Source organism: Callorhinus ursinus, unplaced genomic scaffold (genome assembly GCF_003265705.2).
Source record: "Callorhinus ursinus isolate GAN/ISIS: 27379988/994484 unplaced genomic scaffold, GSC_fseal_2.0 scaffold8, whole genome shotgun sequence".
NCBI lineage: Eukaryota > Metazoa > Chordata > Mammalia > Carnivora > Otariidae > Callorhinus > Callorhinus ursinus.
The window spans coordinates 44,919,115-44,931,749 of NW_027397070.1; the positions used below are offsets into that span (position 1 = coordinate 44,919,115).

At 47.6% G+C, this 12,635-nt stretch overlaps 1 protein-coding gene across 2 annotated transcripts in view; it reads right to left on the reverse strand.

Annotated features, from left to right (window-relative positions):
• DPF3 (double PHD fingers 3) overlaps positions 1-12,635 on the reverse strand; it is a 245,239-nt gene that overhangs the window by 94,757 nt on the left and 137,847 nt on the right. For both annotated transcript variants that reach the window (XR_012379067.1, XM_073895521.1), the window contains exon 5: positions 7,033-7,128. Coding sequence is in view for 1 of the 2 variants with exons in the window: in XM_073895521.1 (XP_073751622.1) it covers positions 7,033-7,128 (96 nt within the window). In the remaining variant the exon portion in view is untranslated. The remainder of the gene's footprint in view (positions 1-7,032; positions 7,129-12,635) is intronic.

Sequence of the window (12,635 nt, forward strand, 5' to 3'; positions counted from 1 at the left end):
TTTACAAAATTCCACCTCCCTCCCTCCCTCCCACCGCTTCGCCTCTCTGCCTCCCCACCCCCAGCCGAGCCCGCCACAGCCAGCAGCCCCGCCCCCGGCCCCGCCCCCGGCCTCGTTACTCCGAGTTGACCCGAAGGGGGAGCCGTGAGACGCTGCGGTCCCCCCGCGGGCACTGACAGGCCTCCCCGCCTGCCCACGAAGACGACGACGACGACGGACGGGGAGGGTGGTCACCCTCAGCTGCCCTCCCCCCTCCTCACGCCCCCGTGGTGAAGCCAGGGACAGCTTGATGTGTGCAGCCCGCAGCCGTGTCAGAGCCGCCTGCAGCAGGTGAAAGCAAGTCAAGCAGAATGACGAGCCAACAGCAGACGCGGGGAAGGGGCTCTGAGAGACTAAAAATACCGCCTGGGATAAGAGGAGAAGCCCTGGAAGCACACACTCCTGGGGGAGCCGCCAGCGGGAGGGGGAGGGCCCTGCTGAGAGCCGGGGTTGGATTGCACTCTGCAGGGCTGACCAGCCCCGTCACTTCCACACTCTCCCTGCACCTTGGTTTCCTCAATTGCAAAATGGGCACGGGCAAGGGACTCTTCCTGCGGCAGTGGCACTCCTCTAGTCTCCCAGAATCGCTCAAACTTGGACACTCAGAATCCCGCTAGTTTGCTCAGAGGTCACCTCCTCAGAGAAGCCCTCCCTGACCAACCTAGATCCACTCATACCCTCTCCATCGTTCTCGTTCCCCTGCCCGGCTTTGTGTTTGGTCCCAGCACTTAGCATGGTCTGACATTACATTATACATGTGGTTGGTGTACTTGTTGATCTTGAATCTCCCCAACAAGGAGTGGAAAACGTCTACTTGAGCCACACTATATTCAGAACCTGGTACGGGGCCTGCCACTTAAGACACACTTAGTAAACCTTGGCTGAAATAATTGGTCCATCGGTCAGCGAGTCCGTCATCTTTGGTTCTTCTCCTTCATTCCTTACAGCCAAGCGCTGTTGTTTCTTCCTTCAAAGCCCATCTGAGGCTTTGCATTTTCCTTCTGTTCCACATTTTAATCCATTGACCCTGAGCTGCTCGAAGAACCCACCAGCTGGGGTTCTACCTCTGCACTGCCCTTCCCAATCCACTCTGCATGACTCCCAGATCAATTAGACCAAGGGAGTGAAGGACAGAGCCCATGGTCGTTCACTCATTCATTTATTGCCATCTAAAACCCACTGACACATCCAACAGCAACCTAGTGCCAGTACCATCAGGTTCCCCTCATGCTCATGCTATGATCCCTGTCAGGGACCAGCCTTTCCTCTGCCACCCACACTGGTGCATGCTTTAACCCCCCACCAAAATCCCACTCCTCCAAGAGCTTTCCTCTTGCCATATTGAGGAGTAAAAAGAGCACAGCTTTAAATTCAGACAGGCATGGGTTTGAACACCAGCCACGTGTCTGTAGACAAGTTACTTCTCTAAGTTTTCATTTTCTCAACTGTAAAATGGGCACAGCAACACCTTTAGTGCAGAGTTGCTGAGAGCGTTCGCAGAGTGTGTGAAACCACAGGGGACATCGCCACATCCACAGGAAGTGCTCGATAAATTACTTCCCCTTCTTGCCCAAGCTGATCTCTTCTCTCTCCTCTGAACTTTTATTGCATTCGGTTAGTGCACAGGCAGAAGCCTGCTGTTTTCTAATTGTATCATGGCCATTCGCATTTTCTCCTCAATTTAATCCCCAAGGTTCTTAAGAGCAAAGATGGCATTTCATACTTTTATTATGAACGCCCAACACTTAGATCTATGTTGGGCACATAGCATCCCAAGCTCTCTCACATGTATTCGTTCAGCTCATTCCTACCATACACCGTGAGTTACAGAAAGTAATAGTATTCCCATTTGGCCCTTGATGAGACGGCCTCTAAGGAGGTTTCTGACTTACCCACAGTCACAGAGTCAGTAGAAGAAGCAGGACCTAGGTTTCCAGACTCTATTCTGTAAAACTTTGAAGCTGACTGTCCAAAAGAAACCAGTCCTCCCTCTCTGAGAATTGTCCACCCCACTCCACTCCTCGCCACCTCACCCCACCCCACCCCACCTCCTATTCAGACACTGGGAAGCCAAGACAGCCTTGATTATACCCCGTAGCCTGGCCCCACTGGCCACAGTTGATTGGCTGGCTCAAAAGTGGTCACATGACCTAGGCTGGGCCAATCAGATTCTACCTCCAAAGCACTTGGACTTGGGGCAGTGACTCCAGTGCGTATCGGCACTTAAGCTGGGAACCCATCAATACAGGAACTATGGAGCCAGGGGCACAGAGAAGCAGGCAAAACAGTCTTCTGATAGAAAAATAAAGAAGGAAGAAGTAGAGGCCACGAGCCGCCGAGGTTCCTTATTCTATCCCAGTCCTAAGTCCCTGCCTGCCGTTTTCTTGCCCTTCCTGAGGGTTGAAACTTCAAAGATTGTACCGATTTGGGGCACTGACCCAGCAGCTTTTCAAATACTCCCCATTTTTGCTTAAGTGTTGAGTTTCTTGCAATTAAAAGACCCTTGACTCGGACAGGCTCAGAGAGCTAGTTCCTGTATAAGAGTTACACAGAGTTATACAAGTTATACTTGAGAACACTCAAGTAATGGCCCAGGGATCCCCAGGGATCCTTGAGACCCTTTCAGGGGGTCTGCATCACAGTACTAAATAGTACTAGAATGTTACTCGAAACTTTACACTTTCATTCTCTCACAAGTGCACGGTGGAGTTTTCCAGAGGCTACCTGACATGATGATGTCATCACTCTGTGTGCTGGTGTATTCTGAAGATTAACATTTTTTTCTGCTTTAATTTCTAATATGGTACGTGTCACTAGTTATAATCCACCAGAACAATAGCTTTTGGGGGGGGCTCTCTCAGTAATTTTTAAGTAAAGAAACCCCCTGAGCGCCATAGCTCCCCATCCTTGCTATTTAGAATGTGGCCCTCAGACCAGCAGTGCTGGAATCACCTGGGAGCTTGTTAACCAGACAAACTCTCAGTCCCCCCCCAACCCCCAGACCCACTGCATTAGAATCTGCACTTTAACAAGATCACCATGTGCTTCACATGCACAGTACACTTTGAGAAGCACTGGGCTGCACCACAGTGCATCAATAAATAGTTCCTGATTGATTGATTGACTGATTGATAATGCTCACATGGATGACTTCCAGGAATTTCATGAATTTTAAAGAGCTTGGATTCCTTGGGCTAAAGCTAGCACAGACACAATTATTAATTGTTGGGTCTGAATTGCCCTCACCCCTCAGGGTATGGCCATTGTCAAAACTCCAAGAGCTGTTCCCTTTGCAACCTCTGAACAATGTCTAGCCTTTACTAAACACTCAGAATTGGCTGGGTATTATTCCTCCCATTTTCATGATGAAAAACTGAGGCCCAGAATATTGCTGTAATTTGATCAAGATGATGCAGTTACATAATTCCCACAAAGTCTAGTAAATAGTGGAGCTGGGATTTGAATTCATGGTTCAAACAGGGCAGAGGCTGTTCTTGGAATCACTACCTTACCCCTGGCTTCCTCAATGAGTGCACAAAGCACCTGGGGGTCTTGTCAAAGTGCAGACTCTAATTTGGTCCGTCTAGGGTAGAGTCCAGGGCCCTGCGTGTCTGACAAGCTCCCGGGTGATCGCGAGGCTGAGGTCCAGGGACCACACATTGAGGTGCTGCCTGTCAGTCCTGACAAAAGAAATGCTCTCCAGGAACCAGAAGCAGCCTGAACATACCACTTAAAAGGGTAGCTTAATTGAGGCTGTGGGTAAAGCAGCTTCATGCTTGTATTCCAGCACAGGCAGGCCCACGCACGCCCTTCTAGATCATCCCACGGCTCCTACCATGGGTGACATGTCCACAGTGTCACTACCCAACATAGAGCCATTCAGCTGGCCCTTGGCCAGCATCAGGTAGGCCCTGAGCTAGTCTAAGCTCCATCCAGCTCCCTCACTGTGTTCAGGCCTTCTTTCAACTCCCGCAAAGTTGAAATATAGCTTTTCTTTCTTTCCCAACACTCAGTCAATCATTCAACAAGCTGGTCTTTAGCCCATGATAGGCACTGGGCCAGGCACGACTCCGTGACAAAAGCACAGACCTGCGTTCGAATCCTGACTTCTTTACTAGGTTAGATGACCTTGAGCAAGTTACATAATCTCTCTGGGAGTAATAATACCAGTGTATGGGAATGAAACAAGAAGTGCTGGCCAACAGAAACATAACGCGAGCCACACACATCATTTTAAATTTTCTAGTAACTACATTTTTCAAAAAGAGTAAAAAGAGAAACAGGTACAATGAATGTTAATAATATAGTTTATTCAACCCAATGTATTCAAACTATTATCATTTCAGTACATAATCAATATAAAAATATTAATGAGATGCTTTGCATTCTTTTCATACTAAGTCTTTGAAATCTGGTGTGTATTTTACCTTTACAGCACATTGTAATTTTTTTTTAAGATTTTTTATTTATTTATTCATGAGAGAGAGAGAGAGAGAGAGAAGCAGAGGGAGAAGCAGGCTCCCAAGGAGCAGGGAGCCCGATGCAGGACTCGATCCCAGGACCCCGGGATCACGACCTGAGCCGAAGGCAGACGCTTAACCATCTGAGCCACCCAGGCACCCTACAGCACATTGTAATTTGACCTGGCAAAATTTTAAGTGTTTGGTCACCGCATGTGGCTAGTGGCTGCCAAAGGACTCCTCCAGAGTCCTCATATCCAAGCCCAAGGGGCTTTTGGTGGTCACCCTCAGGGGTCTGCAAGGGCGTCTGACAATAATTTCTGCCCTGAAATCAAGAGTGCAGGACAGAAATCAAGAGTGCAGGACAAAGTACGTAGTCGTCACCCTCGACGTGTAGCTCTTGTTGTAAAGAGCCCCAGCACGTGGCCTGGTATCCAGTAAGTACACAGTGAGACCCACTGCTGTGTTCTTACAGAGGAGACACCTAGCTCACATCCAGGCATTGCCGAGTTCAATCATCTAGATTTAGGTTGGGAGTGGAGTGGATGTAAAGAGGACCATTCTCCAAAATCTAGCTGAGTGACTTAGGTTTGGGCTGAGGGACAGGATGGAAGCAGGCCTGGAGGCACACTGCTCTTGAGTTCACAAAAGGCCCAGAAGTTCTAAAACCTCCTCCAATGATGGAATTAGATGTTCGTTATTTTGTGGCCCCCAGTGAAGTCATGAGTCTAGGCATTATCGACGGCTGCTGAAACAGCTGGATGAAAACTTGATGGGGAACCTTTTAAGGAGAGATCAGGCTGACAACACCTGAATCCACTGATCCATTCCCCCCACCCCACCCCGAGACCAGAACAGCTGGACAACATGTACCTCCTGATGTGATGCAGTAAGAGGCACAGGAAAGGTCCTTGCCTCCCCCCAAAATTATTTACACACATGAACAAATAGCCTGAGTCTAATCAAGTCTCTAGTCAAACCACGAGTTTCCAGAAGATAAAGAGAATACATTAAATACCACCTATCCACCAAATTTAGAATGTGGGGAATTCTGCAAGACAAACCACCCAAGTTCTTCAACAAATAAATAGCATGGAGAAAAAAATATGTGTGTGCATGGTGGGGCAGAGCAGAGAAGCGGTATGTCCTAGAATAAATGAGGCTAAAGTTTCAAACAAGCCCTGTAAAAAGGCATTTTTGAGAAAATCCAGGGAAATCATCAGGGACTGGAGTGTAGATATTAGAAGAGCTGTTGTTTTTATTGGGTATAATAATGTTACTTGTTAGAGATACATTGAGGTATGTGCAGGTTAAATGATATAATGTCTAGGACTTCCTTTCAGATATTCTCCCAAGAACTGAATATACAAACCAACAAAAAGTGGGAGTAAAGAGCAAATACCACCAGCTCATCGCTGAAGCTGGCTGGCCACTACAAGAGGCATGCAGTGTCAGAGGGCTGCCCTGCCCAGCCTGAGAAATGCCAGCCCCTGCCAACAAGTCAGAGCATCCGAGCTCAGTGCGGGCAGCACTGGACCACTCACACCAGTCACCTGGTTATTTGCTTATGATACAGCTTTCTGGACCCTACCCTAGACCTCCTAAATCAAAACTTCTGGGAGTGGGTCCTGAGAATCTGCATTTCGACAAGCTCTCCTGGTGCTTCTGATGGATACTTAAGTACAAGCAGCACAGGAATAGAGAGGCGGGCCACAATTAGCCCTGGACCCAAACCTGCAAGGCAGCCGTGGAGAAGAGGGGTAAAGGTCCTGCCTAGAGCCTGGAGGAGCCAGAAGGCCCAATCCTAATTCTCTAGACGCCACACGAACGTACCCCTGGAGGTCCCTCTCCACCTCATTATTATTGTCAGACGCCCTTGCAGACCCCTGAGGGTGACCACCAAAAGCCCCTTGGGCTTGGATATGAGGACTCTGGAGGAGCAACCCGCATGCCTCAGAGCACTGCTCAGGCTTGGGTCCCTCCCCTCAAGTACCGCTCCCATAAGTTGTATAACTTCCACCATGGATTTCCCCTTGGCCACACCCCAGGCTTCTGGCCTCCTCTTGCCACATCCGGGGCCCACACCAAAAGCCCATGCCCTGCCCACTTGGAAACCATTAGCTGTGGCCCGTGCACTCTCCCAGAGTGATCCTACTCTCTGCCTAGTGAAGCACACCCTACAGCAGGTCTTTCTGGGGCAGCCCCGGGGACAGGAAAATGCAGCCTTCTTTCGGGACCAAGTAATGGGTACAACAATCACATTCTCCCCCTCCCCCACCCTCTCCGGACCCCCACCCCAGCCCTCCCAGGACCCTCATTGTCCCCTCTTCTTCTCCCTCCGGCCAGCTCTAAACTCTTACAGGCTATCACCTGGGACCAGAGCTCTTCTGGGGTTCTTCCTCTCTGAGAACTCTTCAAGAGAGGCCATGGGTATGAGAGGGTATGCGGTGGGACTTGGGGTCTGGGGCCCAACTGTTCTCGCAGCCTCAGCCCCCTTTTACCCTGCGCCCCCCTCATGGCATCCCCGGCTTACCCGTCCTCGGGTCCTGTTCTTGCGCTTGGGGATATCTTCTTCTAAATCTTCTTCTTCGTTTCCTTCTTCTACATTTTCATCATTTTCCAAAACCCTCTGAAATGACAAGAAAATAAACAGAGGGGTTGAGAAATAAAATGCAAAGGAGGAAACCGTCAGAGGGCAATTTGAGGGAGGGGCGGGAGGTCTGTTTTGTTGTTGTGTTCTAACAAAGTGAAGACCATTGCTGGGGAAGCAGAGCCTCCGAAAGGCTGCCCAGAGTCCGAGCTCTTGGCGGTAACAAGCCTCTCAAACCCCTGGGGCCCGTCCAGCCTGATCCTCCCAGAACACTGGCTTTTTTCAACTCTTTTTACCCAAAAAAAACATTTCCTAATAAGAGAATACTCTGGTAGGGGCGCTTTTCTATGTGGACCCAAGATGTTTTTCAAAACCCACATTTTTAATGTAATTTTCCTTTTGTTCCTAAATATGAAAATACGTTCTTCCTTTCTCTGCCATTCTGGAACCCTGCCCTGTTTAATGAAAACAAGTAACTTCCTGTTCATCTGACCAGAATTTGACATTAATGCGTTGGTTCTTAATCATCCATTGTTTTTTTTTTTTTTTAAGAAAAATGGATTTTCATTACAGCACATTACTTGTAATGAAGCTTAAAGATCAAGAATTTAATTATCTCTTTCCAACAGATCTGTGATTCACACAGCAGCAGAGAATCCAGTTTCCATTTTATAGGTGAATAAACTGAGGCTAAAAACAGTTGTAATTGCCCAAGGTCATACAGTGAATCCATGGCCAAAGCCAAGTCAGGTTCATCAGCTCAGTTTCCCGGTCGTTTCTCAGCTGTGTGTCTGAAGATAGAAGTAGAAGAAGATAGTAGACCCTTCCTGTAGGGACCTGAACACTTTGCTCCCTTTGCAGGGAGGGGAGGGCAGGTAAGGTGTGTACCTCTAGGTTTAAGGGCAAAATGAAAGACTGTGGCAGAGGACCCAGCTCCCCAGACTGAAAGTGGGATAAGGAGAAGGGGCATGGAATTCACCAGACTCCACGTCAGGAGCCCTTTATGGACTCACTGTGCAACCCTGGGTGAGTCATCATCTCTTCATGCCTCAGTTTCCCCAATTATGAAATAGGAATTCATTTATTCATTCAATCAACAAACATTTGTTTAGTGCTGACTATATGGCAGGCACCGTGCTAGACAAGCCCCAGAATGACTACAGTCCTTGCCCTAAAAGGACGCTACAGTATAATGAAGGGAGGACAGATTCAAATAACATCCACAACCATATAGTTACAACGGCCATAAACACAGTGACAGGCAAGTGCAAGCTGCTACGAGAGGCAATTAGAGGGAATTTTACCTAATCTGAGGGTCAGGAAAGGCTTACCTGACGAAATAACCCAAGTGAGTTGACATGTAAAGGATGAGCGAAGACTAGCCTTGGGAATGGAGACCAAGGGCAGGGAGGGAGGAAAAGTGTTCTAGGCAGAGGGAACAGCATGAGCAAGCTCCCTCAGGCAGGGAAAGGAACATGGCTTGTCCACATTGCAGAAAGAGGCGAGGGTGACTAGAGTTCAGTGACTCAGGGAGAGATTGGCATAAGAAGAGGCTAGAAAGGAGGGCAGGCACCATATTATACTGGATAACAGCCCGCATTAGCATCCACCCATGCTTGTGATGGTGTGACAATGACACAAGCTATGAAAAGGCTTAGAAGCAGCACACGCTGTACCAACATGTGGTATCATCATCACTGTTCAAATGGCCTCCCAGACAATGCCTCTGGCCTGTCCTCCAAGCAGGAAGCCCAAGAGTGAGTTTCCAGGGACCTTCTCCCACTGCCTTCTTGTCAGAGTTCTCTCCCAATCACAGGAGTCAGGACACTGCGGATTACAAATCCTCACACGGAACTCAAAACAAGTCTCACAAATTCTCCTCCGGCTCCTCTCTACTCGGCTTACTTGGGAAGCCATCAGCTGACAGCACACGGGGGGTTCTGGGCTGACCACAGCCATCTAACAGAGAAGTAGTGCTGTCTGCTAGACACGCCCTCTGGCCCATAGCCAGGAAACGTTGGCCCAGCTCCCCATCAAGCCTCCTAGGCTCTCTGCACCTTGGCTTCCTGAACCATAGGTGGGAACACAAGTGAAAGTCAGGCAAGATGATGACAAGTCGAACACTCTGCGGACTTCAGTGAAAAGATGCTGTATAAATATGAGGTGTTGTTGTTAGGACTGTTGTTGCCGTTCAAACAGCTGTCTCGCCCACTTCTGGGTCTTGAAGTCATTTAATCATGGTGAGTTCCAAGGGCCTCGAATTTAAAGGTCATGGCCTCTGGCCTGTCATACAACCTGACTCCACTCTCATTTTTTATCATGTAGGTATTTGTGACCTGCAATACGGACCCTGGGTGGGAAGGGAAAACCTGGTGAAGGTGACTGAGCTAGTCTCCAGCAGTGCCCACCGCATGGCCTCAAGGTTCGGAAGTAAAGGGCCTTCTCCCTCCATTTCCCATTGGTCTCCCTGCGTCTTGAGAACCCCTAGTCTGTGCCCCTTGGCCTCCAATGTGACAGCACCCACCCCAGTGTGTTTGCGTTTCCTGCGACAACGTGGCCCTGATACCCAGAAGCCTCTCTACATAACCAGGGAGGAGCCAAGAGTCCCTAACAAACAAAGCGCTCCTTCAGGGCTCAGGAAGCAGACGGGGCGCCCTGTGTAGAGGAGCCAAGGGGGGGGGGGTCCAACTAAGATGCAGCTGATCCCCCACTAACATACTTGCATTCCCTGTCCAAGGACATTATCTGGAAAACAAACACATTTTAAAATAACTTTTCTCCCTGTTACTCTAAACAGTCTTTACAGTGACGATAACAATTGTTTGTGGTTGTGTTTAAAAAAGAAGAAGGAATGCCTTTAAAAGACTCCATTATCTCTAGCCTGGAACGCTGCAAAAACCTCCTAACTGATTTCCCTCCTTCTTCCGTCGGCCCTGCGTCCAGTCTCTTTTGCAGGCAGCAGACAGAGGGATCTTGAGGAAACATGAATTCACTGCCCTTGTTAAAATGGCTTCCTTCTTCATTTCCATGAAATCAAGTGCCTCTTCCATGTGCTGAGAGGCCGGAGTGGTCGGATGTGGCCCAACCCTCCCGCTCCACCCTAGGCCCATCTCTCCCTAGCACTCTGCTCTAACCACACCAGCCTTCTGTCTTTCTTTTTTCCCTTTTTTTCTTTTTCTTTTTATTTATTGAGGTATAACTGACATGCAATATTACATGAGTTCCAGGTGAAGAACACAGTGATTTGACATTTGTAGGCACCGCAAAATGGTCACCAGTGAGTCTGAGTACCATCTGTCACCCTACAAAATTAATATAATGTTATTGACTACATTCCACAGGCCGTGCATTACATCCCCATGACTTATTTTATAACCAGAAGTTTGTACTTCTTAATCGCCTTCACCCACTTCATACCCTCCCAACCCTCCACCTCTTTGGCAACCACCAATCTGTTCTCTATATCTATAATTCTGGGTTTGGTTTTGTTTTTTAGATTCTATATGTAAGTGAAATCATACGGTTTCTGTCTTTCTTTGATTTATCTCACTTAACATAATGTCCTCAAGGGCCATCCATGCTGTCGCAAATGGGAAGACTTCATTCTTCTTAATGGCTAAGTAGTATTCCATTGCATATATGTACCACATTTTCTTTATCCATCCATCCATCAATGGACATTTAGATTGTTTCCATGTCCTAGGTATTATAAATAATGCTGCAGTGAACATAAGGGTGCATATATCTTTTTGAACTAGTGTTTTCATTTTCTTCAGATAGATACCTGGAAGTGGATTTGTAGGTCATAGGATGGTTTTATTTTTAATTTTTTGAGGAACCTCCATACATTTTCCATAGTTGCTGCACCAATTTACATTCCCACCACCAGTGCACGAGGGTTTCCTTCCCTCCACATGCTCACCAACACTTGTTATTTTTTTTTTTTTTTGTCTTTTGATAATAGCCATCCTGACAGGTGTGGGGTGATCTCACTGTGGTTTGATTTGCATCTCCTTGATGATGAGTGATGTTGAGCATCTTTTCATGTGCCTGTTGGCCATCTGTGTGTCTTCTTTGGAAAAATGTCTGTTCAGGTCCTCTGCCCATTTTGTAATTGACTTGTTTGGTTTTTTGTTTTTGAGTTGTATGAGTTCTGCACCTTCTGTCTGTTCTTTCAAAACTACAAGCTCAGACCTATCTCAAGGCCTTCAAGCACACTGTTCCTCTGCTCAGAAAGCTCCTCCCCACATCCTCACTTCACTTGCTTTTTCTCATCTCTTAGGACTGAGGTTAAATCCCTTTATTTCCCTTAGGACACTACCTAGAATCTGTCCCTCCTCTTTCCTTAATCTTCATACTCTGTTCTTTTCATGGTCATTTATCCTGAAATGCAATTATTTCCTTTGTGTACTTGTTTTCTGTCTGTATGTCATACTAGAATACAAATATGAACAGATGGGACTGCTCTCTCTCGGTTTCTCTGTCTCCCCAGAACCTAGCACAGTGCCTGCTCAGAGGAGACACTCAGTAAACCTTGGTTGAATGAATGAACGATAAAATGAACAAATATAATCCATTTACTACATGTATACTTTATTTTAATAACCAAAGCCAATAAGGACACGTAAACTCATTTGGCTTATGGTCCTGGTTTCAGCTTCTAGCACGGAAGATGGTAGACCCATGCTCTGAACGTAGTAGACGTTCTGTTTATGTCGGGGACGATGGTGATGGTGATGATTTCATAGTGATGGCTTATGTATTGGCCCAACACTGCCTGAGAGGAACTTGAACCCACCACCAGCTTGAAAGAGTAAGCTGTCACTAGAGTGTCAGAGCTTCGGGGCAATGGTTCTGTCCCACCCACTGATTCAGTGAAATTACACTAACTACACAATACAGATGGGACACACCTTAACTTCAAAGACCTGCAAAGTCCAAAAACTGGCGGAAAGGTGGGAGGGAACATGAATAAGGAAAAAAACAAAGAAGAAAGGACGAGGCACCCTAAATGCCAGTGACAAGAAGAATCCCTCTGGCTGTGGGACCATCAAGAAAGGCTTCCTGGGGAAGGTGGCACTGGGGCTGGGCCTGACTGATGGGTGGAATTTGTGCACATAGAGTAGAAGAAAAGATTCCCCAGGTAAAGGACACAGCATGATCACAGGCACATAGGAGAGAAGACTGAAGAACGGCGGGGGAGGGAGGGGCACAAAAGTGGGAGAAAATAAGTCCGAAAACTAGGTTAGGAGAAGGGTGAGGAGGCCCAAGAAGATCACATTCATCATTTTGGATTTACCTGGTAGGATACAAGCGTTTCAGCTAAGTTTTTTAAAGAAGGGATTGGCACAAGCAGAGCTTTCTTTCAGGATGAAAGATCAGCTAGCAAAGTGGGACATGTCAGAGAAGGGACAGACTGCCCTACGGGCCGACCCCCAGGAATCTTCACTCATACATCCCTTCAACAGATGCTTACTGTGCACCTACTACGTGCTAGGTACTGTTTGCATGCTTCAGATATATTAGTGAACAAAACAAAGCATCCC